General features: G+C 41.0%; 1 protein-coding gene across 2 annotated transcripts in view; it reads left to right on the top strand.

Annotated features, from left to right (window-relative positions):
• Positions 1-5,319: 5,319 nt before the first annotated feature.
• TGFBR3 (transforming growth factor beta receptor 3) overlaps positions 5,320-23,102 on the top strand; it is a 113,341-nt gene continuing 95,558 nt past the window's right edge. The window contains exons 1-2 of one of the 2 annotated variants that reach the window (XM_038143687.1): positions 5,320-5,545; positions 18,779-18,951. In XM_038143687.1, the coding sequence (XP_037999615.1) occupies positions 18,894-18,951 (58 nt within the window). In that variant the 5' untranslated portion in view covers positions 5,320-5,545; positions 18,779-18,893. The remainder of the gene's footprint in view (positions 5,546-18,778; positions 18,952-23,102) is intronic. The other variant, XM_038143685.1, reaches the window with a different exon arrangement.

Here is a 23,102-nt window from a genome sequence, read left to right as displayed (position 1 = left end):
GTAAATCAGATTGGGAAGAAAAAGAGAAAACCAGATCAACTAAAGATCAAAAGGGCTAGAAGAAAATGCCCAAGACAAATAATTATAACAGCGTGTCAAACTTCAATGCACAGATACACTTTCTCACGTCCCTTTCAGTCCCTTACCTTTGCTTATTGAAGTTGATAGCTCTCTATGCAGTAGCTTTGTCTTGATGTTTTTCAGTAAAACATTTGGCACCCTGTGGAATTATGTAGATAAAAACAATGAAGTAATTAGGAAATTGTAGACATGAAGAACCTGTGATAGTTTCATCTCGGCTACAAAGAATTTCACCCATAATTTGGTTTTGAAACCACAAGCATGCAACGTGAACTTCAAAACAGAATACAGCAGTTTGGAACCCAATTCTGCAAACCACAGGTAGTTTTAGCCATATGTATAGTTCCATATTTTAGGTATTAGAGGGTGAATATCAGTTATTTAATATAGCGAATCTGAAAGTATATCTTATTAAATAATTATGTGACTAAGTTCTAGGTGTGTTATGATCAAACATTAAGAGCATGGTCTGGAACTGAACAGTTTAAAGTAATCTACTGACTTTTGCCTATTGGATTATATTTTGGATGGAGCTCTAAACAGACAGCTGCAATATGAGAAATGGGATCCAACCAGAAGAAAGTGATTGAACAGTGCAGGTATGCTAGTTTCACATTTTCTGTGTTTGATCTTTTGTTGGTTTTTTCCTTCTCTCATATAATCTCTTTCTTTCCTCCCTCTTCTGCTCTGTTGTGTTTGCATTTGGTAGGTTGAGGGCCTATAAACATCTTATCAGAAAAATGTTGGAAGGAGGGTAAGGGGCATATCAGAGTCAAGAAGAGTGCTGGGTATAGAGGAGCCTGTGTAAGGCAGGCAGGGGAGAAGAGGGGGCACAAAAGAGATGGTTAGTCATGCTGGAGGGTTTTGGTCTTTTTCCTTCCTTTTCAAAATCTGAAATCTATAAGAATGTGTTATTTGAATTGGATATGTCGCCTCTGGTTTGAGTTTAAAACCCACGGTATCATCCAGGATTGTACCATACATGACTTGTCCATGTTTGGAATTATTCCAGATTTGCTGCTGCACTTGAAATTCACTCCCTGCCTTAATCCAAAGTAACTTTCAAGTGTAGACAAGCCTAACAGTTCAACACTAACATTTACTTACCTTTAGCAAAAGTTTTAGGTGTTCAAGGAATGCAGGATCATTTAGTAAGGAATGTAGAATTTTACCTCATTAGTTTGTATTAATGACTTATTTCCTAAGAAGCTTTTAATGGCTTAATTACATTAACTGACCCTTCATATTAAAGGTTGTTGGGTAGAGTCATATGACTAAAACAATGGAGTTAATGTAATGCAGCATAACAACCCATACCTAGTCAGCAACCTATAGTTATTGCTTCTAGACTTTTCCTTGCTTTCAGTGGCACAATAAATCAGCTTAAAACACAAAGCTAATTTTAAATAACAACACTGTACCTCAGAGAGGGACAGAATGGATGTGCTGGGCAATCCCACCACTCATCTGAACATATTCCCTGTGCCTGATCCCAGTTCTAAACCTATCTTATGTACAAGATATCCCTTCAGGATGCCTATTCATCCATTTGGCTTTTGAAATTTAGTGAATTAGCATGCTTACTCTTTTCTGGACTTTCAAAACTACCAGAGGTTCTTTAGTGGTTCTTAGTGGTTCAAGAATATGGCTGCTGGCTTGTTTTCTGGATCCACTGTTACAGAACCTGTCTTGGCTTAATGTAGAACATGATCCATTAATTTAAAAGTAAACAGGAACAGCTCTTAGGACAGTGTGGTCCTTCCTAGCTTTCTTTTTCTTTTCTAATGCTTTATTGGTTGGGACAGTCTTTTAGCCTTGAAAAGATTCTGAGCACTGTATGAAGTAAGAGAGTTTTGTGAGAATTAGTCCTTAGTAATGTCCAGAAAGAATTTCTGGGATCTTAAAATACTTTATGACAAGAAAACATTTTCATACCAAGATGCTTGTTTATAGAAGTCTCTGTTTTCAATTAGAATCTCCAAGTCAGTTTGTGAATAAACATTTTGTAGAGCTGTTGTACCCTTCATTTCTTTTGGTGGGTGAAGCACGTTTAAGTAGTGCTATGAATAGGTAAGTGATCATCAGATGCCTACATCCAGCAGCAACTATCATAAGAATCTGTTAATTAGCCATAATTAACCTGTATTCACTGCCCCATCAATGACAGCATGCAGTCCCCAGCTCCATGTTTAGTCCCAAGGCCCCAGTCTAACGTCACTCCAGAAGGCAGAGAAGATTCTGTGTTTCTTAAAACTGTGGAAATTTCCCAGGCAGTGACAGGTTTAGTGCTAAAGTTTTGAGAGCAAGTGAATCCTAGTTCTCCTTTCCAACCCGAACTGTTCTGTGATTCTGTGAATATAGAATGGTACCTAAATAAGAACCTGTTTCTGGGAAGGATTAGTTAGTTCATCTTGGATGCCATTTTAACAGATTGATGCTGTTCCTCGTGTCAGTGACCTGAACTCAGCTGGCTCTTCAGGGCAGGATAGGGCTTTATGACCATAACATGAAATTAGTAACTGAAACTAATCTAGAACTTTTTGGGGGCAGTAAATGGGTAGTTGCTATCCACAGGAGTGTTCCTGTACTGTATTTTCTGGGAAAAGAGGAAAGAAAATTAAAACTGTGATGTTAATAGTTTTAACAGAGCATATTTTTTAAGATTTTACATTTACTTAGGCCTAATTCTGTAGCACCACACCATGAAAACCTCTAAACCTCCAGCAAAAGTGAACTGTCACAGCTTTCATACATCTTAGTGAGGATAATACATTACATTGCTGGATTGGGCCAATGCCTGCTAAGTGAAATAATCCTGCCCAGGACTGAAGGTAATCACTAGATCAGCAAATACTTAAAAAGTAAGTAAAATGTAAATTATGAATATAAATGTGTTCCTCAGCTGCAAAGACTGAACACTATAGTTAAGATTGCAGGAATTTTCCATGGTTTTAAGAGGAAATTATGTGGTTTCTGTTTATTCTGCCACGAAATATAAAAATAAAAAAATGCCAAAGCCAACTGTATATCATTATGTTCCTGGGTGACCCAACCCATGTGCCTAATTGTACTTTAATGTGGCAATTTGTCATTCCGTCTTTGAACATCATGTACATCAACTGAGTTACATATTAGTTTATAACTAAAAATCAGTGTTCTTTGTGTCTTAGTCTAGAACTTTTTCAAACACCAGGACAAGTGGTGTAAATCCTAGACTTTGCTGAAGGATGCTGACTACCTAACAGAACTGGCTCTATGGACAAGAACCAGTTCTTGCCAACATCACTGAAAACGGTGAAAACAATTTGGCTAAGATTAGACCTATGTACAAACAATTTGATTTTACAAAGGCTTGTGCATGCATATTTGATGTCACATACTTGAACAGCTCTCATGGCTACTTATTTGAGTGAACCTAATCTCTTTGATTTAATCTTTGCAGGATTGGGACCTAAATGAGTAATTAAAATAAAAATAATGTGTTTGCTTAAGTTTCAATCCCATTTTTAATCAGCAGTCTGGAATTTTAGCTAGCAGAAATATAGCAGACACACAATATGCCTTGAAATACATATATTGCTGTAGAATATTAGTTTTCTTCTCTGTTGAAGGGACTTCCCCCACCTCCACATCCCTCTTGCAAAAATTTTGCATCCTACATCTGAGAGTGATAAGAGAGGAGGTATGTCATGCTCCAACATGCACAACTTTTCAAACGCTAAAAATAAATAAAAAATTCCGTAAGCAAGCTTAGGCTGCCAACAAGCAGTCTGAACTTGTATTTTACTTGTTTCTGCAGGTTTTTTCTCCAGGTTTTGTAAGCCTGTTTGCTAAAATATTTAATGTACACTAAATGCTTGTTATTTGATTTACTTTGGTTTCCTTGCTAGAGCTCTCATATAGGGATTATGGAGTAGTTTTGAGGACTAGTCTTTGGGGGACCCAGCCATTGACTGATGTGGGTACATGCAGCAGAACTGTGAATAAGGCTTGTCCAAACACAAAGAGGTCAAAGGTAAATGGCAGCGGATTGTTCTAGGTCACAAACTGACATTTCAAGAGTGGCTAAATTGTGTCTGATCTCTCAAAACACGCCTCTTGGGTAGATGGAAGAACTTGGCATTTGTGGCTCAGGGCAAAGGCCCTGAAGTCATGGAACATTATGAAAAAAATCAACTCACCCCCAATCCCCTCAGTAAGAAAGCCAAGTAAACTAGTAAAGTTTTGCTGAAACATCCTGAAACTCCTCTCTACTTTTCTGTATCTCCACATTGTCTCCATGCCTACAGAAGGACAATTGCTTACTTGGATAATAATAGGAGTAGGGCTTAATTTTGTGATGGGAGTTTTGCTAGAATAATGTTTGCCAAGTTCTAGTACTGCTCTTGTTACCATGACCTTTAGAGGACATATAGGTTTGGAGACTGATGTTGCAGGACTGTGTCAGAAACTAACTCTGTTCATCCTGCTGAAGGATGAAGTTGTGGGTGGAAAGGCCTCATCTGTGGTGCAGCTCCCTTAACGACAGTTTGCTCCACAACTCGATAGTCTTGAAGTTGGGGGATTTGACAATCTTAAGCGTGCCTTCTGCACTGAACAGCACTTTCTGTTATTTTCTACCATACAGAACCTCGAGTGAACTGGAATAGTTTGCTCTGCTGTAAACGAGGTCAGCTCTGCCGAAGTTTGTTCTGATGTGGGCTTTTGGCTGCCCGTGGCTGAGGTGGCAGCTCTGAGGGGGCGGCCGGGGCCTCGCTCTGCGCCAGCCGCCGGTGGGAGCTGGGCCCGCTCGGGGGCTGCAGGGACGTACCTCGGTGCACAGGGCAGGGCACCGTCACACCGCCGCTCGCACTGGGCCCGATACCGAGCGCAGCCCAGGCTCCGTTACGGACGCGGTGCCCGGCGGCCTCACGCGGTTTCGAGGCCGGTAACTAAAAGGCCGTTGCCGGCTCCGGCTGCCGTGAGCGGGGACTGTGCCCCCAGCCCCGACTGCGCGGGGGTTTTCGAGCCCCTGGCTGCTAGCGCGGCCGGGCCGTGTGCGACCCCAGGACCCCCTCAGGGCTCCCGGCAGGGCGGGCGGGGCTCAGGTGCGGGACGGGACGGGACAGGCGGGGGCCGCGGCGCGCGCTCCCGGCACGCGGGCGCGAGGGGCAGCAGCGGCGGGCGCGGCCGTCACGGCGCCGTCTCCGCCCCGCGCCCAATGGCGGCACCGCCCGCGCCCGCCCGCCCCGCCCCGCGGGCCGCGGGGTTACTGCCGGGCCGGAGGCCGGGCGGGCGCACACGCGCCTCCTCCGCCTCCGCCTCCTCGCCGCCTCCTCCGCGCACCGCGGGCCGGGCAGCGGTGGCCGGCGCTGGGCGGCCTCGGTGAGGGCTGCGTTCCCGTCCCGGCCGGCGGTGCCCATGGCGTAGCTGCTCTGCCGCGCGGCTGCCCCGCGGGACGCGGCGTGGACAGACCTGCCGCCGGGTAGGTGCGGCGGCCGTGACCCCCGCCCCGCCGGCGGCGTTTCGGGCCGGGCGCCCCGCGGGGATGCGCCGTCCGCTGGGGCGGGCGCGGGGTGTGCGCCTCTCGAGGTGTCACCGTGACCAGGCTGAGCGGGAGGGTCCCGGGGGCCTCCGCCGGGCGCGGGGTGCGGGAGCTGCCGGGGGCGGTCAGCGTCCGCACGCGTGCCGGGAGGAGCGGCTCGCCCCTCGGCACCGTGCGGGCTGCGGGCTCCCTGTGGGAACCGAGGGGAGAGCCGAGAGGTGGGCGCCTGGCGGGGGGCAGCTGCAGGTGTCCGAGCGGCAGTCGCTGTGTCCTGCCGGTGGGTGCGTGCTGGGCGCGTTGCGGGCAGCGAGCGAAATGCTTTGCAGAGGCTCGCTCTGCTGTGCGCGAGTGTCTTCGTACCCTTCATGAGGCCAGGTGAGAACTCGGCAATGTACCAGTAGAGTGTGCGTTTAGTGTAAGTGAGAAGGGCCAGTATAATATCCCTTCAGTGCTATTTCACTGAGGAATTGACATGTGGGAGTTACTGCTGCATAGTTTGCAGGGGATGATGCACTGGAGTCAGGTCACTGCAGGCTTCTGAGTAGGGTTCTCCTAGTAAAAACAAGAATGTAGCTTCAATGTTCGATGTAAATTAAGTAACTTTTTAAACACGAGCTTTCCACAGTTTCAAGTGCGCTTGTAGTTCCAAAGTCATTGGTGTCAAACAGCACAGGATATGATACTTCTTCTCCCTTTCAAAAAAAAGGACTTCTTCAGGTGTAGTGTGCGTGTGCAGTTATGCCTTTTCCACTTGCTGTGGAGGTAACCAGATGTAAATCTACTTATCTCAGTTCTATTAAGCTATAGCTGTTGAAATTGGTTTGCTATAATTTATTGTTCTCAAATGTATGATCATTAGCACGGTTCATTTTTTACGGAATATTTCTGGTGTTTGGAAGTTGTTAAAGAGACACTTGGACTTACAAGTGCCATGGTTTTGGTTCTAACAAAAAGTTTTTCTGGTTGGGTCTGTATTTATACTGATCTAAGTTTGTTTGGTGAGGTCAAAGAGGCTGAAATCAGACCCACAATGGGTAGAAAACCCAAAGTGAGAGAGCTGCCTGCTCACTAACTGTGGCATCAATTAGGTTTGTCTCATGGTGACCCACAGGACTGATACTATTGTTGTCTCATATATGGAAGACTTTACATCTGTAAATGAAATGTCTTCTCAAGACAAAATATTTGTTTAATGCTACTTACAAAGATGACTTTATTTCCCTTGCAGTCCATGCTTTTTTTTTTCACAAATGCCTGCCACAGCATGAGTTGGTAGCTGGGTTTTAATTAGCCCTGCACAGGTATCCTGTCAAAGTATTCCCAACAAGAGTGTTAGTAGAATGTTAATGGAAGATGTTTATTCATTTGAAGGGTTCCAGTTTAACCCATGAAAGCTTACAGGGCTTGAGTTCCAGCTGAGGAGGAGCTGCTCCTCAAATGCAGACCTGGGCCACTGCTGCAGCTGGTGCTGGGCTGGGGGAGGAAGGGAGGGACGTGTGTTGGAGGGGGGGCAGGTCATTGGCTTCCTTCAGTGAAGAGTCCTTTACTCTGAAACTTGCTTCCCCCAATTGTTTGCTGCAGTCCAACCTTTTCAAGTTTAAAGTGACACTTCAGATTTTTCTCTCTTGACATGCTTTCTGTCCCTGGGGACATCTTGTTTCGTTGTTGATTTTGATGCATGTTTTGTGTGTCCAGAGCCTCATCTAGTCAAAGCATGTAAGTGATATCCACCAAGGGTGTGAGTTCTTTTAAAAAGTAACTTTTAGTTGTTGTTCCTGGCATGCAAAACATATTTTCATACCCCAGAATCTTGATGCCTGCCACAGGAACAGTGTTTGGAAGTCAATTGCTAAACCAGCAGGGGGAACACAAAACTTGCTGACTATAAAGTCTCTCCTCCTACCACAGTTGTAATTTATTAAAACTTTGGGCCTATACTTTTGATAGCATTTCTTTAGAAGGTGAATGATAATTTACTTGGATCACACACATACATTGAAATAAACACATTATTTTCAAATACTTGTTTATAAATTTCCTCTAGCAGGCATATCTCCCATTCTTATGAATGCAATTTTTGTCATATTAGCCATGACTGACTTGTGAAAACACTACAGGTTTATGAGAGTGAAATTTCCCTTTGAAGATATTTGAAGTGAATTAAACCCAAGAAATGATATTTTGAGTAATCCTGCAAAGTTTCAGATCATGAACTAGACAAAATATTTTCACAGTGGAGCTCTTACTAGATCACATATGATTGTATGTAGACATCTTGAGAGCTCAAGTTGACTTGCAAAGCAGTTGTGTTCTCACAAGAAACTATTTCTAGTATTTAGGATTTCCATAAGAGAAAATATTTTTAGATATTCTCTTAGGTTTTAAGAAGTCATTGCTAGCCTATTACTGTAGAGGTCAAATGATGGTCCCAGCACAGAGCAATAATGATTTTTTGATTCATATTGGCATAATGATTAAATCTTTTGTTCCAGGAATACTGAATGTAAAGGCTGTTGCCAAAGATGGTTATGTGGATGGCTCGCACCAATCCATATTGCTTTCTGGTCTGTGAAGTCTGGTGCAGCCAAATGGCAAATACTGAAGGTATGGATGCACAACCAGATGGCTGAATGGGAATTTGCAGAGTGTCAGCTATTCCTCAGTAAGAGCTGGGGAACGGCTTTTACCCACGGTAAATGCCAGAATCTTGCTGCTTCTGCTTGGGGTTAGGCCACCTTTCACTGATGGTGGGGTAAAAACATGCCAAGGAGCATTTGCTACATAGTAACCAAATTGCTGCTTGTGAGTGATAAGAGTTGTCTATTCCAGCCGCATTAGGTGTTAGAGCAAGTACAGACACAATAGAGTTCAACTGAAATTACCAGTCCCAGGTCAGGTTTGAAGCAAGATGTGTAAGCTCTGTTTCTGGCATGGCACTAATGGCACAGCATAAAGTATATGCATATTTCAGTGGCCATGCATTGTTCTCTAAGAACATTAAATGGTGTTGCCTGCTACTAAAGGAGCAAAAAGGTGTATGTTAAGTTCCATTGGCAGTCTTCATCTTCCGTTGTTTTCATGGAATCCTAAAACTTTCTCTCCAGATGGTTCTCTGAGATGCTGAAGTGTGTACTTTGTAAAGCCAAACTGAAATTTCTGCTTTAATGTGATTTGAAAACAGTGGTAAATCTTTGCCTAATTTGTCTTACAATTATTTTCTTTGATACCTCCAATAATATTGTGTTAAATTTTAAGACATGAATTATCAAGTCTTGGGCCATTTATGTGAATCTCAGAAAATACTATCTCGGATATAGATTGCAAATGTCTTTGCAATCACATTGCTTTTGATCTAGTTCCACAAAATATTTGTGTATTATAAATAGGCATTACTTCTATAGCTTCTATTTGTGGTGATTAACAGTGGTATGCTAGTTTCTAGCCACTTCATGAATACAAGCATGTTTTGCCATAAAAATGTACTAGCAAAAAGTAGTGCAGTTGGAATTGCTTTATCCATCACTGTGGATTCGCATTTTTATGTGCTGGCATTCATCCAATAGAGCAGCATTTCTTGTGCTGTTACAGCAACAATTAACTCTGTGGTAGCCAAAATGAAAGAGATTTACCAGATTCCAGATATCTCTGGAAATCATGGAAGGAGGTTTAAAGCTGCCATTTAAAGCTGCCACTTACTTGAAATTTAAAAATATGGAATATAAATTATCACAAAATAGATGTTTTTAAAGAAGAACTTACTTTTTGACCTTATCTAAGCAGTCATATTTGTTGAGTTTTGCAGAGAACATTTCATATATTGCATTTGAAGTGTAATAACTGTTTATTTGTACTGCTTACAAATAATTAGGTCTTGGGAAGTATGCTAGTTTCTGATGTTTCTATAATGAAATGAATGGTGTTTTTGAGGAAAATGTGAAAATAATAATTTCATCTTCATCCTGTGAATAGTACTTAAAAGTGAGTGACACCTGCTTATTATTAACAAATTCAATGGCCTTATATTTAGCACTTCTCTGTTATAATCTCTCAAATTTCAGTACACTAGTTGGCCAAATTCCGATTTTTTTTTTCTTCTTTCCTGTTGCAAGATGTTAGAAAATTTTGAGAGTCAGCTGGGAAGGGCCTCTCTTTTAGATAATTTCTGTTGTGACCTTGCAAGAGACCTGCTTAGATTGCAGAAGAACAGCTTATCTAGAGGTCTTCAGTCTGAAACAAGTTAATTATAGAGCTATTGTGTAGAGGTTGTTTTTCTGCACAGAAGGCAACAGGGGCTGTGATATATAAAGTGTTGTCAGTGATTCTAAAGAATAGTGGCAATTCATTTATTCTCTGGTTCTCCTTTGTAAGCATAGGCATTTTCTGTTGGAAATTGGTGAGCTGTATTGTGTGAGGCAGGGACAATAAAAAAATCCCAAAGTGTCCAGTGAGTTTACTGTGTAGTATAAACTTGCTGAATTGGTGTGTTTCTTTGCCAAGAAGCTGGAGGTGGATTGAGGACTGGTATGTCCTCTTTTGCCTTAGATTTGACAAGTTGTTAGACTGTAGCTGCATTTGATCCTGTGTGATTAAGAACTATGGTGGTATTTTATCACACGTGTGATGTGTTGTTTTTTACAATGGTTTGAATGAAACAAAATTCTGTTCTGCTTTCCAAAGCAGCTGTTGTGGTATTTGAAAAGAGCCTTTTCTTGTAATAAAGCTATTGCATTAATGAGCCAAGTCACTCCTCCAGTATGTACAGCTTGTGTTCTGTGATAGATTAGTTCCTCCCTCCAGCAGTTAAAATCACCACTGTTTCTAAATACTTGTAGATCTGGTGATTTGGTTCACTCCAGTGATGATTATGTAGATGATAATTTCCTTCTGACAGAAAGGTTCTTCTGACAAATTATTTATATGACTACTGGAGTTTGTTGTGGTCCTCCTTCTTCCCATACCTATGCCGAAAAAATTTTTTACAGTTGTCATTCACACCTTTAATATAAAATGATCAAAGGAAATTCTGAATGGTAATGATTTCATGGGAGTGTTCTCCACTCATTCTGAGTGGAACATGTTAGTGATTCATACCTTGAGTGAAGCAAATCCTCAAAGAAGTGCTTATAAATAAAAAAAAATTATGAAAAAATTTTGCTCCAATGTGAATGGGTTTTTCTGCTCAACAAATGGAATAGCACCATTTATTTGACAGAAAGTGAGATAGTAGGTACCCCTACACAAAGGGAAACTCTTTTTGACTCCTTCTTTTAACTGTGTGTCCCTTTAAGGACTTCCCTATTTGTGTGGGAGAAGTTTCCTATCTGTAAGGTGTGAAGCTGAAAGTTTAGTGGCTAACAGATAACTTTTGGTGTGTTTATCTTGCATTCTTGTTTAGCAACCTGAAGAAATAATCTACTCATCTGCCTGCCTATTAGAGTTTCTTATTCTAGAGACCGAAAGACACGTTTCTTTTGTTGTTCTGTTTTGTTTGGCTTTTTTTCCAAAATGTGGGTCTGACAATGCATGCAGTTAACTTTAAAATACCTAGTAGTTAATATTTCAGCCTGTTAATTTATTTCTTGTAGTATCTAATGGCCCACGGCAGTAAGGAGGGCTGGTTTGTATCGCTTCATCTAATTCCCCTGTAATGAGAAGCACTGATTTTCAATCCTGTTCATTTATTTACTGACTGTCTTTTTTGTTTGTTTTACCCTTCCCAAAGAGAATTGCATCCTTATACAGTGAATTTGTTTAATGCTGTAGTCTTGCTTTTCATCATACTTCTTGTGGGTTTCTCACAATTAGCCCAAACAGTTTCAGGTATTTATAGGTCATGGTTTCAAAACTACTTTTCTAAATGTGTAGAGGTAATTTCAAGATTTTAAATCCACCAGTGATGGATTTAGGTTTTTTTCCTGGTAGGAAGGTTCTAGGTGGAATATTTCTAGATGCAGTCCTAGGGTTTTGCAGTTCAATATTGAAAAAAATAACAGTGCCAAGCATTCATTAACAGCAATTTGCAGAAATCTTTTACCCTGTGTGGAAGAGGCGTTGCTGAATTGTTGGTAACTTGCCATCCTGCTGTGGCTTCAATTCCGCAGAGATGCCCTCCCTAGGGTTATATCTGTCTTGATAGGTACATTAGAGCTGTTATCTGTTTAGTTTAGGTGTGCAATTAGAAACCTGGCCAAGTAAAACTTTAGATAAATTAAATTTGTGTGAAGTTGTTGGCTGCTACTGTGTTTGTGAAGAGTGAGATAGTCCAGTGCCAGGAAACCTATTCTGTTTCCAATTAGAAACAATAAAAAAAGTTGGTAATTAGTCCAAAGAAATTTAACTATGAGAAGGAAAGGTTGTAGAGATGATTTTTCATGCAAGTTATGATGAGCTTGCTTAGCATGAAGATTCCTATTTCTATTGCCTTTGTTTTTGTTTTAGGGTAAACTTCTTAGAAGCAGCACGTTCCATTTAAAAACCATAAGCTTATTTCCTGTTAGATGTGGTGAGATATTACTGGTTAATTGGGAACTTGAGTTTTATTTAAACGTACATTTGAGATTTCTTGGGTTGCCAGGTTTTTATGTATGTATGTTTCTAGTAATCTCTGCTTTTTTGCTTTCTTAATCTGTATCAGAAAGATGGCATATAATTGTGCTGCTGGTATTCCCTGGTAAGATCAGTGAGATTTCTTGTCCATCTTCTAACTAGAAGGTGGAAACAGAATGCCAGAAGCAGTGTTGTCTTTCCAGACAGGTGTTAAGGGGGTGCTGCCGTGGCCAAGGTGAGGTCCTGTTATGACTTCTTTTGCCTGTGAAAGAATAGAGTAGCTGTGAGTTGCACAGAAAATACACAGCTGAAGCTGGTGTGAGATTGCAGATTGCTTGAGCCATTACAGTATGAGAGCTGTACAGCATCTGCCTCTTGTTTTCTCCACTCTCTTCAGAGATGTCCTGATGTAGGAAGTGCCTGAGGGCTCTATGATAAAGGAAAAAAATTCTGATTTGGTACTCAGATTACATGTGGGGTGTTGGTCTTGTTAAACTCTGTCTGCAGTGCCATCTGTGCTTCCTCATGTAGAGGTTCAGTAACCTCTAGGAATTTCTGCTGTTGTCAAAAAGCAATCTGTACCAGTCTGCTCCTTGTGGAAGCCTTGTGTACTCCTTCCACTAAAAGATGCCCAAATGCACTTCCTTCCCTTCCACGCATTGCGACCCTCCTGCATCCTGATCCTTTTAAGAGACTATTCTCTTGTTTACACTAGGTAAGCAAAACCTTGCCCTCAGCCTAGGAAGATTTAGCTGCATACCTCCCTCTGTTTTGGGAAAGGGAAGTCCTGGGAATATATAACAGAATGATTTTTTGGTCCTGTTTCTGTAAACTGTCTCTTACTTTTGTGCTGTATTATGCAGTGATTCTTCACCTGAAACTTCCAATGTCTGATGTCATCTAAATCAACAGCAATAAAATCAGGTGATTAAAAAAGGGGAAAGTTGTGAAGCTGAAGGGGAAGTTGGTTATGAAATGATACTGAGAATAGGCACCCCCATCCACACTGGAGTTTCATTCCAGCTGTGGGCAAAATATGTACCGGGTACTCAATAGGTGGAATGGTTTCACATTTTTATTGGACTTATTTGTTTGTATTTTTGTTTCTGTAATTTGGCAGGCTACATTATAATACATTAATAAGAAAATAAATAAACAAAACACTAAAACAAAAGTCACATGGAATAGAGGGGCACATTACTAAATGGCATAAAACATCTTCATTTGGCATTCTTCCAGTTCCCATAGCCTTTAACTGTGACTTGTTGAAATGTCCCATTACAAGCACAGCAGCATGTGAACTGCAGGACATCAGAGTTACTTTTTCCCTGGACTTTATGATATGTCAGGGTTTTTAGTTTTATTACTATTCATATATTCCCTGAAAATGAAACCACTTTGTTGTTTCTAAACCAGAATCTGTCCCTTTATAGTTTATGAATAAGTTACTATTTTGAGTTCTGAATGAACTTCTGGGACTTTGTGTATATGCCTTGGACATAGACATTTAAAAATACGGACAAATTTTCAATTCCACATGAACATTTGCTAATCCTATTAATCAGCCTTCCTGCCTGTATGTGTGCAAGTTGTGCAGATTTGACATGATAAATGTCAGCTAATAAGTCTTCAAAAATGCATTTTTGATAGGAGTCGGGTTATAAATAAGCTCTTTTGCTGTTCCTAAGTTTATAGAACTGCTCATACAGTTAACTATTTGTGCTTTTTTTTTTTTAACTTGAGATTGGGTGTACTTGATTCCAAATGTTTGCCTTATTTACTTACACATGGCATGCATGTATTCACTGCATTTCCACAGGGAAGCAGCTTGGACAAGTGGAAGAAAAACCGGTTAAATGAGTGAAATGGTTGCCATGCGTAAAACAAGCAAACAAAAAGTGAGAAAGCTTTGGCTGTGAAGGCGGCCTTGGATGGCCTAGAAACTTGGGTTCACGTTGCTATGGCAAAACAACACAAAGGGACAGATCCTGCTGGCTTTGCTCAAGTATCCCCATTCACTTTGTTGGGACTTGTGATGTGACTTGAGAGGAGGAGGGATTTTGGCTTGCTTTGGTAGAGAAGTGTTTGTTAGCAGCATTGTAGAGAGCTGTGCAAGCTCTGGCACCACACGTGGAAAGAGGAGGGAATTACCAGAGTCCATGCTGATAAGGCAGAGAGGAAGTGGAAGTTATTCTTCAGGCAGTAAAGGAAAAGTTTAGACAACAAGAAGGATAGAGTTAAGGCAGGGGAAGAACTTGTATGGGAAAGGTAGGTGCTGATTAATGAAACAGATGGTGGCTGTTGGGGAAAGGGCTTAAGGGAACAGACGTAAAAGGAGTAAATAAAACAATAAGATCCCAATTCAGCAAGAAACGTGGCAAATTCCTATGCTAGAGAAGCCTTTAATAGGAAACAGAAACACCCTAGAATCTGTGCATCTGGCTGCCTGCAGGTTGGTCTGGGCAGAGAAGCTTTGAAGAAGTAAGCAAAAATAAATTTACCAAGAGAAGAGAAGTGTGTAAAAGTTGAAGTTAAGGAGACTGCTGATTTCAGGAAGACTACTGCATAATAGGTACTTGGCTAGAGGTACAGAACTGGGCTGAGTAGAAAGGTGCTCAAATGTCCTGGAGCCTGAACGTAACCCAGGGTGTACACTTGTTCATATTCATTTATAGTTCCTCAAGCACTTTAGAGCAGAGTCCCATTCCCTTTCTAGAGAGCATTAGGCCCGTGTTGGGGTGGAGACATTTCTTCTAGTGGCAGAACATGCAGAATGCAATTTCTTAGTGACAAGCCATCCATAGACCTCAGAGCTTTATGGCCTGGAGTACCTGTCAGTAAGAACTGGAAAATCCATAAAGATGCTTTTTTAAGAGTAAGCATCATGCTTCTAGCCTGTGAATTTTTCCATGTTGTTGTAATATTAAAGGTGACTTTTTAGTTCAAAGGTTAGCTTTAAAAAATCCAAAGACTGCAATTCTGAGGAAGATGAGTAGCAGATTTTTACAAAGAAAACTATTTATGTAGGTGAAAGATGGAGAGAAGATAGTAGTGCACTCAAGTGATTTGTGTTTCCTCTGCTGCTGGCTCTAACAACTGTAGATTCCTTTAAGTACCACTGAATTAAGGACAACATTTGTTGCCCTCTACCTTAGCACAGCAATGAGATCTGTTCTTCCAGTCAGTGCTTTGGAATCTTTCAATAGAACCATGCTTTTCACTGGGTTCTAGCTAAGCCCTTATGCCTCAAAATCCTCATGGGCATCAGAAGCTCCTAGTTGAAACTGAATTAAAACCTCATGCTTTCTCCTCTGCTTGTCCTTATGTACTTCAAAATATGTTTCCTCCCCTTCCATTTCCCCAGTCTTCTTTCAAACCTGATAACAGCTAGTAGCAGTCAGGTTCTTCCTGACTGCTTCCCAGCAGCACATATTCATGATGTGATCTGCAGATATATATTTCTAAACAAAACAGGGTCTCTGCTTTTAGACTCTCACTTTACCAGGACTAGTGGCCTTTACAACAGCAGATTTCATTGAAAATGACTCCATAGTCTTCAATGGTTTTGATTGAGATGCCCTCTGTTGCCAGCCTTCCTTGCCGCTTGTTGTAAATAGCATTGGCATGAAAGCATACTTAATAAACCCAACACTCTCATGTCTTCTCTTTCTCTTCCACATCAGGATTTTTTGGTTATAATATGCCCTTTCGTGATCTCATTTACAAAAATAGCCACCCAGATATACCCCAAAGGAAAAGATGATTCTCTTGGAAATTTTGTCTGAATGTCAAGTTGGCTAGCAGTTGTGTTTACTTCTTGGGTAAATAGTTTAGGTTCCTTATCCCTTTGCACAGCTTTCTTCTCTTATTTCAAAGGAAATATCTTCCTATTTTGTGGACTGGCTTTTCCTAGTTTGCAGGTTTCACATTTTTTCTAGTGGCAGCAGGTCTCGCACTGAAGCAAAATCTGGCAGATTTTGCACCACAGATTAGTTTTGTCACTTTTTTGTTGTTGTTGGTTGGTTTGTTTGGTACTTTCAGATGGTCACTTAATAGCAGCTTAGTAGCTGATTCCTGCCACATGTGATCAAATTTTGTCAAATATTGACAAATTGCCTGCTTAGTAGGTTTAGTAGTCTTAGTAGTCTTAAATGAGTTATTAATAGTAGTTTTGTCTGTCCTTTGACTTAAATTGCAGCTGTGGAGCTGACAGTTTGGATATCATTCATCCTAAATTCTTGAAATTCACTGTCAGTTTGTCACCTTTTCATGTTGTTTGATATTTGCCCTCCATTTTAAGTGTGTGAGTATATGTCTTCAAGCAAGTAAGCTCACTCTTCAGAAAGCTCTTCTAAATTTCATTTAAGTCTTCATTATTCACCCTTCATGAACTGGCAGAATCAGGGTAGAAGCTTAGGGCTTTTCAATCATATACTGGCAGCTCTGAGTTATACCTTGGAAATGTTATTGGTCAGTGGGTTTTGGTAGGAATCAAATCACTCCTACAGATGGAAATGTGCACGTGTTCTCTCTGCCTTTTAAATCACGTTTTTCAAAAGGACTTTCATCCAAGTTCAATTGCAGTTTGTCGTTTTAATGTATTTAGATGCTCAGGTAGAATGGGATTCTAAAGATAATTTCTTTCTCTCCAGTTCTTTCCCTGTGCTCCCTATTTCTACACAACTTGGTGCCTTATTAAACTCACTGAGGAATGAGAGGCTTGTGCAGATGGGACAGTGATCTAAGTCATATCTTGGGTTTTCTTGTTTGGTACATAAGCATATGTGCTGTAGTTGCTCTTTTTCTGGTTTCTCTTGTGTGTTCATTGTTGGTGCTGAAATGGCTGTGCATCAGTAACTTGGGTTTCAGAATGCTTCTCATTGCCTCTTTGCACATAGGACATCTTGCAGAACATTGTGATGGTCTTCTATAGATAAGACTGACTAGAAACCTCATAATTTGCTCTATTTGATAATTTTTCTTTATGGCAGCATTTAAAAATGGAACTAGCAATCAAATACTACCACCAGGTAGAGTTAGGTTTATTTTCATCGTATAGAGAAACAGCGGCAAATTATTCCAGTTTATATTTGACTTCCCAAATAATGCTCAGTATGTGTCCTGTCTTGCCATTTTGCCAAAAGTGCATTTTACGTGGGACGCTTGAAAAGGAGCTGCATGAACCCCCATTTTGTGACAGATTGTCAGCTCCTTGCTCTCCCCAAATGCTGCTGTTCTGCAGGATTGTGTGTCTGTTCCCAGCAGCCTGCAGAGCTGCTCCTTTCCCCCCAACTCCCAGTGGGATCTGGGGCGCTGCCAAGCCCAGTTGGAGGTTCCGGGAGCTGGGTGCTGAGTGAAGGATCTGCAGGAGGCTGGAGTTGTGGCCTTGGGCCCCAACAGCCCTTTCAGGAGTGTAGATGCAGCACTGTGCACACAGGGCAGTGCCGTCCCCACCAAATAACCCGTGCAGAAATGCTGCTGAGGAGTTTCTTGAGTTTCCTCAGGGCCCCAGGGGTGCTGGTATTGAAGTGCTGGTCTAGGTGCAGGTTTTGGTTGAGCAAGCTTCTGCTGGTGCGCAGCATGGCACACACTGTATAACAGAATCTGGCCTTTTGTCCTTGTACTTCATTCCATTTTCATGTCAGCAAGAACCTTTTAAGTGATATTCATGTTGCCACCTGATCCTGACTCAGCATTTTGCTGTCACTTAGTCCCATGATGGAGGTTTGTAATTTCCTGCAGTGCTTTATGATGAGTGTTAGTGGTTGCCAAGGTGCCATCTGTCATCTGCTCCTGAAGGCACTATACCAGCATTCCCGTTCTTTACCTTCCTGGTCTGTAATCTCATTCTAGACATCTAGATGACTGAGAATGAAATAAATTTTAAAAAAAGTGGAAGAGGCTATTGTGGATCTGCTTAAGCATTTCCCCTCCAAAATCTGCAGCATGCATTCTGGGGTCAGAATTTTCAATGTTTGTAAGGCTTGCAGGCACCAGCTGATTGTCATTTATTAGCATAGCACACTAGAGTTGTTTAACTGACCTGGTATATCATGTCTTGAAGTCTCCTAAAATAAGGATTCTGAACACTTTTATGTTTATATTTAGTGTCAAGTAGCATTGAAAAGTTTTCAGAGTTTGTTATACTGAGAAACGATGAGTTAAATTTTAGTTACCCATCAACCAGCTAGAGCACATGTGAAACATTTCTCCATGCTATAATAAAGGTAGCAGCAAATAACTGAGCAAACAAATGTTTATATGCTCCAGAGAAAGTCTGATTATTTAAAATAAACATGTCTGAGGGTGTGAGTACTGTTGGCTGGCTTCAGTGGGACTTTGGTATTAGCTGACAGAAAGGACTCTGAGGCCTCACTCCCAAGCAGATCCTAACTTGCACAATGTATAATATAAAAGAGCAACATCTGCAAAAGAGTACTGAAATACAGGGGGAATAGTACTGGGTTATTGATACCTAGTGTATCTGACAATATAAAATGCATTCCCCTACTACACTTTTAAGAGAGAGTTCTGTTTCTCTTCTTACAAGAGAGATAATTTTAAATATCTAACAATATTTCTGTAAGTTGTATTTGTATTAATGTTTATTTTTACTTCTTTCTGTAGGCAATTAAAAGTCCAGAAGATCTGATTTCAAAGCTCACCACAAATTTCAAAGAAAGTAAATCTACATGAGGATCCACAAAGCAAGTTGATTTGATAAGATACAGCATTTAGAAAAATGCCAAGTTGTGTGACTTCAGTGTTCGCTTTGATGGTTTTGTGCTTTGCAGCTGCAGGTAGGTGGTATTATGCAAATCATGCATTCAGTGTAACTGGATGTGCATATTCAGAATTGTTGATCAGAAATACTTTTTCATGCTGAAGAAAGTAGGTCAGCTAAAGTTTAAGTTTATGTTTATGTCTAGGTTTTCTGTAAAACTATTGCGCTCATAATTGCATCATATATGATGTGAGAAACAATGCTGTTCCTATAAGAATGTTTTCTTGCATCTATGTTCACCCTTAGAATAATTTAAGGACTGCAGTTGTAATGTAAATTATTTAGGTTATTTACCTATTTATTTTTAAAAATTGCAGGGTGCACTTAAAGGGGAGGGTTGATATGGAAGCCTTTGGGAGTGGAAGCAGTGTAGCTCTGCCAGCATGATGAACTATTGGCTCTGCCAAGAGGCTGAATTTACTTTCCCAGGTGGAGGGTTGGGCTGGTGAAGCTGAGGCTGCTAGAGTCTGTCTCTACAGAGCTGGGCTGAAAGGGTGTACCTGCTCAGCTCCATGTTGCTGTAATCTGGAATTCAGCCCCAATTATTTGACTTTATAAAAAATATGTACCCGGAAAGGTTCATGATAGGTCACTGAGTCTGTCCATCCTTCCTGCCTTATTGGGATAAACCTCACCTTGGTCATTCCTGACAGTTGTCTAACCTAACTTACAGTCAACCATTAGTGATGATGGCAAAAGCCTTTTAATAACAATTGTCTGTGTTAATGGAGTCCTTTTGGGTTAGGAACATGCATTGCCATTTAAGGGGGTTGTTCCTGTCCCACATTTTGGTCTCGCTGGGAATTTTAAAAACAGTATGTTGCAATAACTTGTGACAGAGAAAGGAAAGATCTGTGGAGTTCAAGTACCTAGTTTATTCTGTAGTTTCTTCAAGCACTGAAGTGATTCTACTCAGAATGTTTGTTTGTCAAAGTTCTTTCTGTGGTTGCAAGGGGAAGCCTCTTGTGTGTCCAGCTTGTGTACAGCGTGGGTCTTTGGAGAAGAGGCCAAGTGCATGTACAGTCAGTCAGAATGAGACAGTGGGAAAAGTAGACAGTGGACAGATGGCTTGCTTAAATCTGAGATGTCCTCACTGTGGAAAAGATGACCAGCTTTGGAAGAGACAGGGCTAAACAATTATATGTGTTACAATTTGGCTTCATTTCATCTTCAGCATGGAAAATTATGTTATTTCAAGCCCTCAAGCCTTGTGGGACTTTCTCTGGGTTTGACCTCCTTGAAGGCATCCATCCAACATGACTAACTTCGATTGTTTAATAGTACGTGATGCTGACATTTTGCAATAGCTTCATTACAGACAGACTTCCAGCAATGCAGGGTGTGTCTGAGTGTGTCTGCAGCTCGAGCTGAGGACATCAATGCTGCTCTTGGCTGACAAGAGCCATTACTTGGAGCAAATCTGTATCATTGTAGATGTGTAAAAATCTACTTCAAAAGGAAGGGCCAGTGCAGAAAAGAAAAGCTTTTTTAATTGATCACAACCAGAATTCTGTTTTGCTGCTGAGGAGAATGCTTGCCTATAAAGTCAGCTTACCTCTTAATGCCAGCTTTAATTAAAACCCACTGATTTAAAAGTGCTTTCAAACAGTACTACTATTAGATAGGTTTTCAGTGTTCAGAAAACATAACGTATCTGTCTTGAAATTCATTGTGGTTTTTTTGGTTTTACTCCCCATCTCTGTGTTTTCCTCTGGCAGATATTCTTGAAACAAACTCTTAAAAAGATTTGGATTCAATCAGTTGCTTATTCATAAGTAGAGTGACAGAATTATTTTGGCTGGAAGGGACCTCTGGAAGTCTAGTCCAGCACCCTGCTTGGAGGAAGGCTAATTTCAAATTCTTTCTTTCTTGGAGACTGACTTTTCTTCTATCTGCATGGGAAGAAATCCACCTGAGGGGAGTAGGAAGGGTCACAGTCTGTTAGGGGAAGGTGAGGAAGCACTGTCTTTGTGGTTTCTGGCTATATCTGCCTGTATATTTTGGTTTTCTTCTATGCTTTTTAATTTTTTCAGTAACTTCTTAATGAGAACAACTAGATGATGTCCTTTACAGAGTATAATGAGTACAGTGAGATAAGAGCAAGAACCGATGGACTATGATGAAGAGGGAAGAGATGTCAGGCAGATGTAATTAAAACTAAGGAAGGACAGCTCTCTGAAGGTTATTTAGATAGAGCTTTTGCAGCTTGAGACTTTGAGTCCTTTTAATGCAAACAGTTATGCTTTAAATGCAGGGAGTTTGTGGCTCTAGGTGAGGAGCAGGTGGGAGCACACAACATGTTCCAGTTGTGTGAAAAGCTGGCAGAGGCCCCTGGGCTCTGGTCAGTGTGGTGGCCAGGGCACTGCGGGCGTGGCTCCGAATTGCCAGCGTAAAGAGCCCGTGCTGTTTCAGTCTTGAACCACAAATGTACTAGTATAAATAAAACTAGAAGTCTAAATAAAGTTAAGAAGTATAAATAAAATCCCTTGCTTGTGGTGGAGCCTGGGGGAGGCAGGGGGCAGCATGCCACCTCCCTAGGGTATTGATTTTTTTACATTTGAGCCTTTTTCCAGCTTGCTCTTTGTTTCTGGAGAAGTGAGGCTGCTGCAGCAGAGCGCACCTTTGTTTTGTTTGCCAATCCTACATTGAAACTGCTGCTCCTGGTTATGGGGGGTTTTTGCTGACATTTTAATAGGTTCAGCATTTTTGTATTTCCAGGTATAAGTGAGGTTCTAGACAGAATCCATGTTTTGTTTGGTTGCTTTTTTCCCGAAGGTACTAGTGTGTCAAATATATCAAAAAAACCCCAAAACCCTGGAGTTATATGACATGATGCACAGAAACAGATGGTCAAAGATGAGTCACAGACCTGCATGTTTTTCAGGCTAATAGTTCAAAGATTACACCTTGCTAACTGCATTGAAAATAGTCTATATAAATATTCAAAGAATATTTGCCTGTTTTTCTACCTCCTCATACTACCTGGATGTATGTAGCTAAATGCTTATCTGAATTTGATTTGCTTTCGTCTTGTACATGGATTTCTTGTAAGCTTTTATTTATAACGCTTTAATTGGGCAGAAAAAGACTGCAAAGAAAACCTTGATTACTCTGAGATTTTTCTACTTCATGGAAAGTCCAAGGCAGGATGGAGAGAAAAACTTCTGGCAAGCTATCTACCCGACTGAAGGAATTAAGTTTTTGAAGTGGGATTAAATTAAGGTCTGGCAACCTGCAGTAGGAGCTGCACACAAACACTTAGAACTACACACAGTTATCCAGGCCTTGGATGACCTCTTAAATTAGTCTGCCTTTTTAATCTTGGAGCAAAAATATTCTGTCCTAATGTGGCTTAAATCAAAGGCTGGAATATATTTATTTTACTTGCTGGCAAATTAATGCAGTTGGGTGCGTGATGCATGTCTTGATAAAATGTCTTAGAGCTCAACTAGACTTTTAGGGCCAAACCTTCAACAAGACAGGTCCTTCCATGAAGGAACACTTTTTAACTTCAGCTTCTTTTTTTTTTTTTTTTTGGTTTTGTTTTAGTTTTTTGTTGTTGTTGGTTTTTTGTTTGGTTGGTTTTTATTTTTGTTTTTGTTTTTTCTATCCTGCGTTACTATTCAGCTGGAAAGAAGACAGAAGGGTGATACAGCCTATGGATTTACAGTGGCCAGAGGTTCTCATTGCAGCCTCTGTTGGTGCAAATCATTCCTGCTGCTGAGAAAGCAGTGTAGCTGTGGTGCCTGATACCAACTGGAATTTGCCCATGGAGCCATGTTCACTTTCCTTCAACCCCCCGATATTTAGCATTGCCTGTGCTTGACTTGGAGACACCTTTCTCCTTATGACTGCGTTTCATGGTTGTGGTCAGGCAGATGAAGACCCTGTAAGAATTAGATATATTGGAGAATTTACCTATTTTCTGTAATACTGAGGTCACTGGTTTATCTGATCATGTTAGGTCTCTCTTTATGGTTTTCTTCCAACAGTTCTTAACTCCCTGGTTCTCCACTCTATTGTAGTCTTAGCTGGTTTTTCTTTCTTTTTACATACTTGTTTTTGTAAGTAATCTTACATTGTTCAGAGCATGTGCGCTTCATTTTCAGTAAGACTGTTCACTTGCAAGCTCATGTATCTTCTGGATCTGTGCCCCCCAGATATGAT

The sequence above is a fragment of the Motacilla alba genome, chromosome 8 (assembly GCF_015832195.1).
Source record: "Motacilla alba alba isolate MOTALB_02 chromosome 8, Motacilla_alba_V1.0_pri, whole genome shotgun sequence".
Lineage (NCBI taxonomy): Eukaryota > Metazoa > Chordata > Aves > Passeriformes > Motacillidae > Motacilla > Motacilla alba.
Note: the sequence above shows the minus strand (reverse complement) of the source record. Positions and strands in the feature narration are given on the sequence as shown.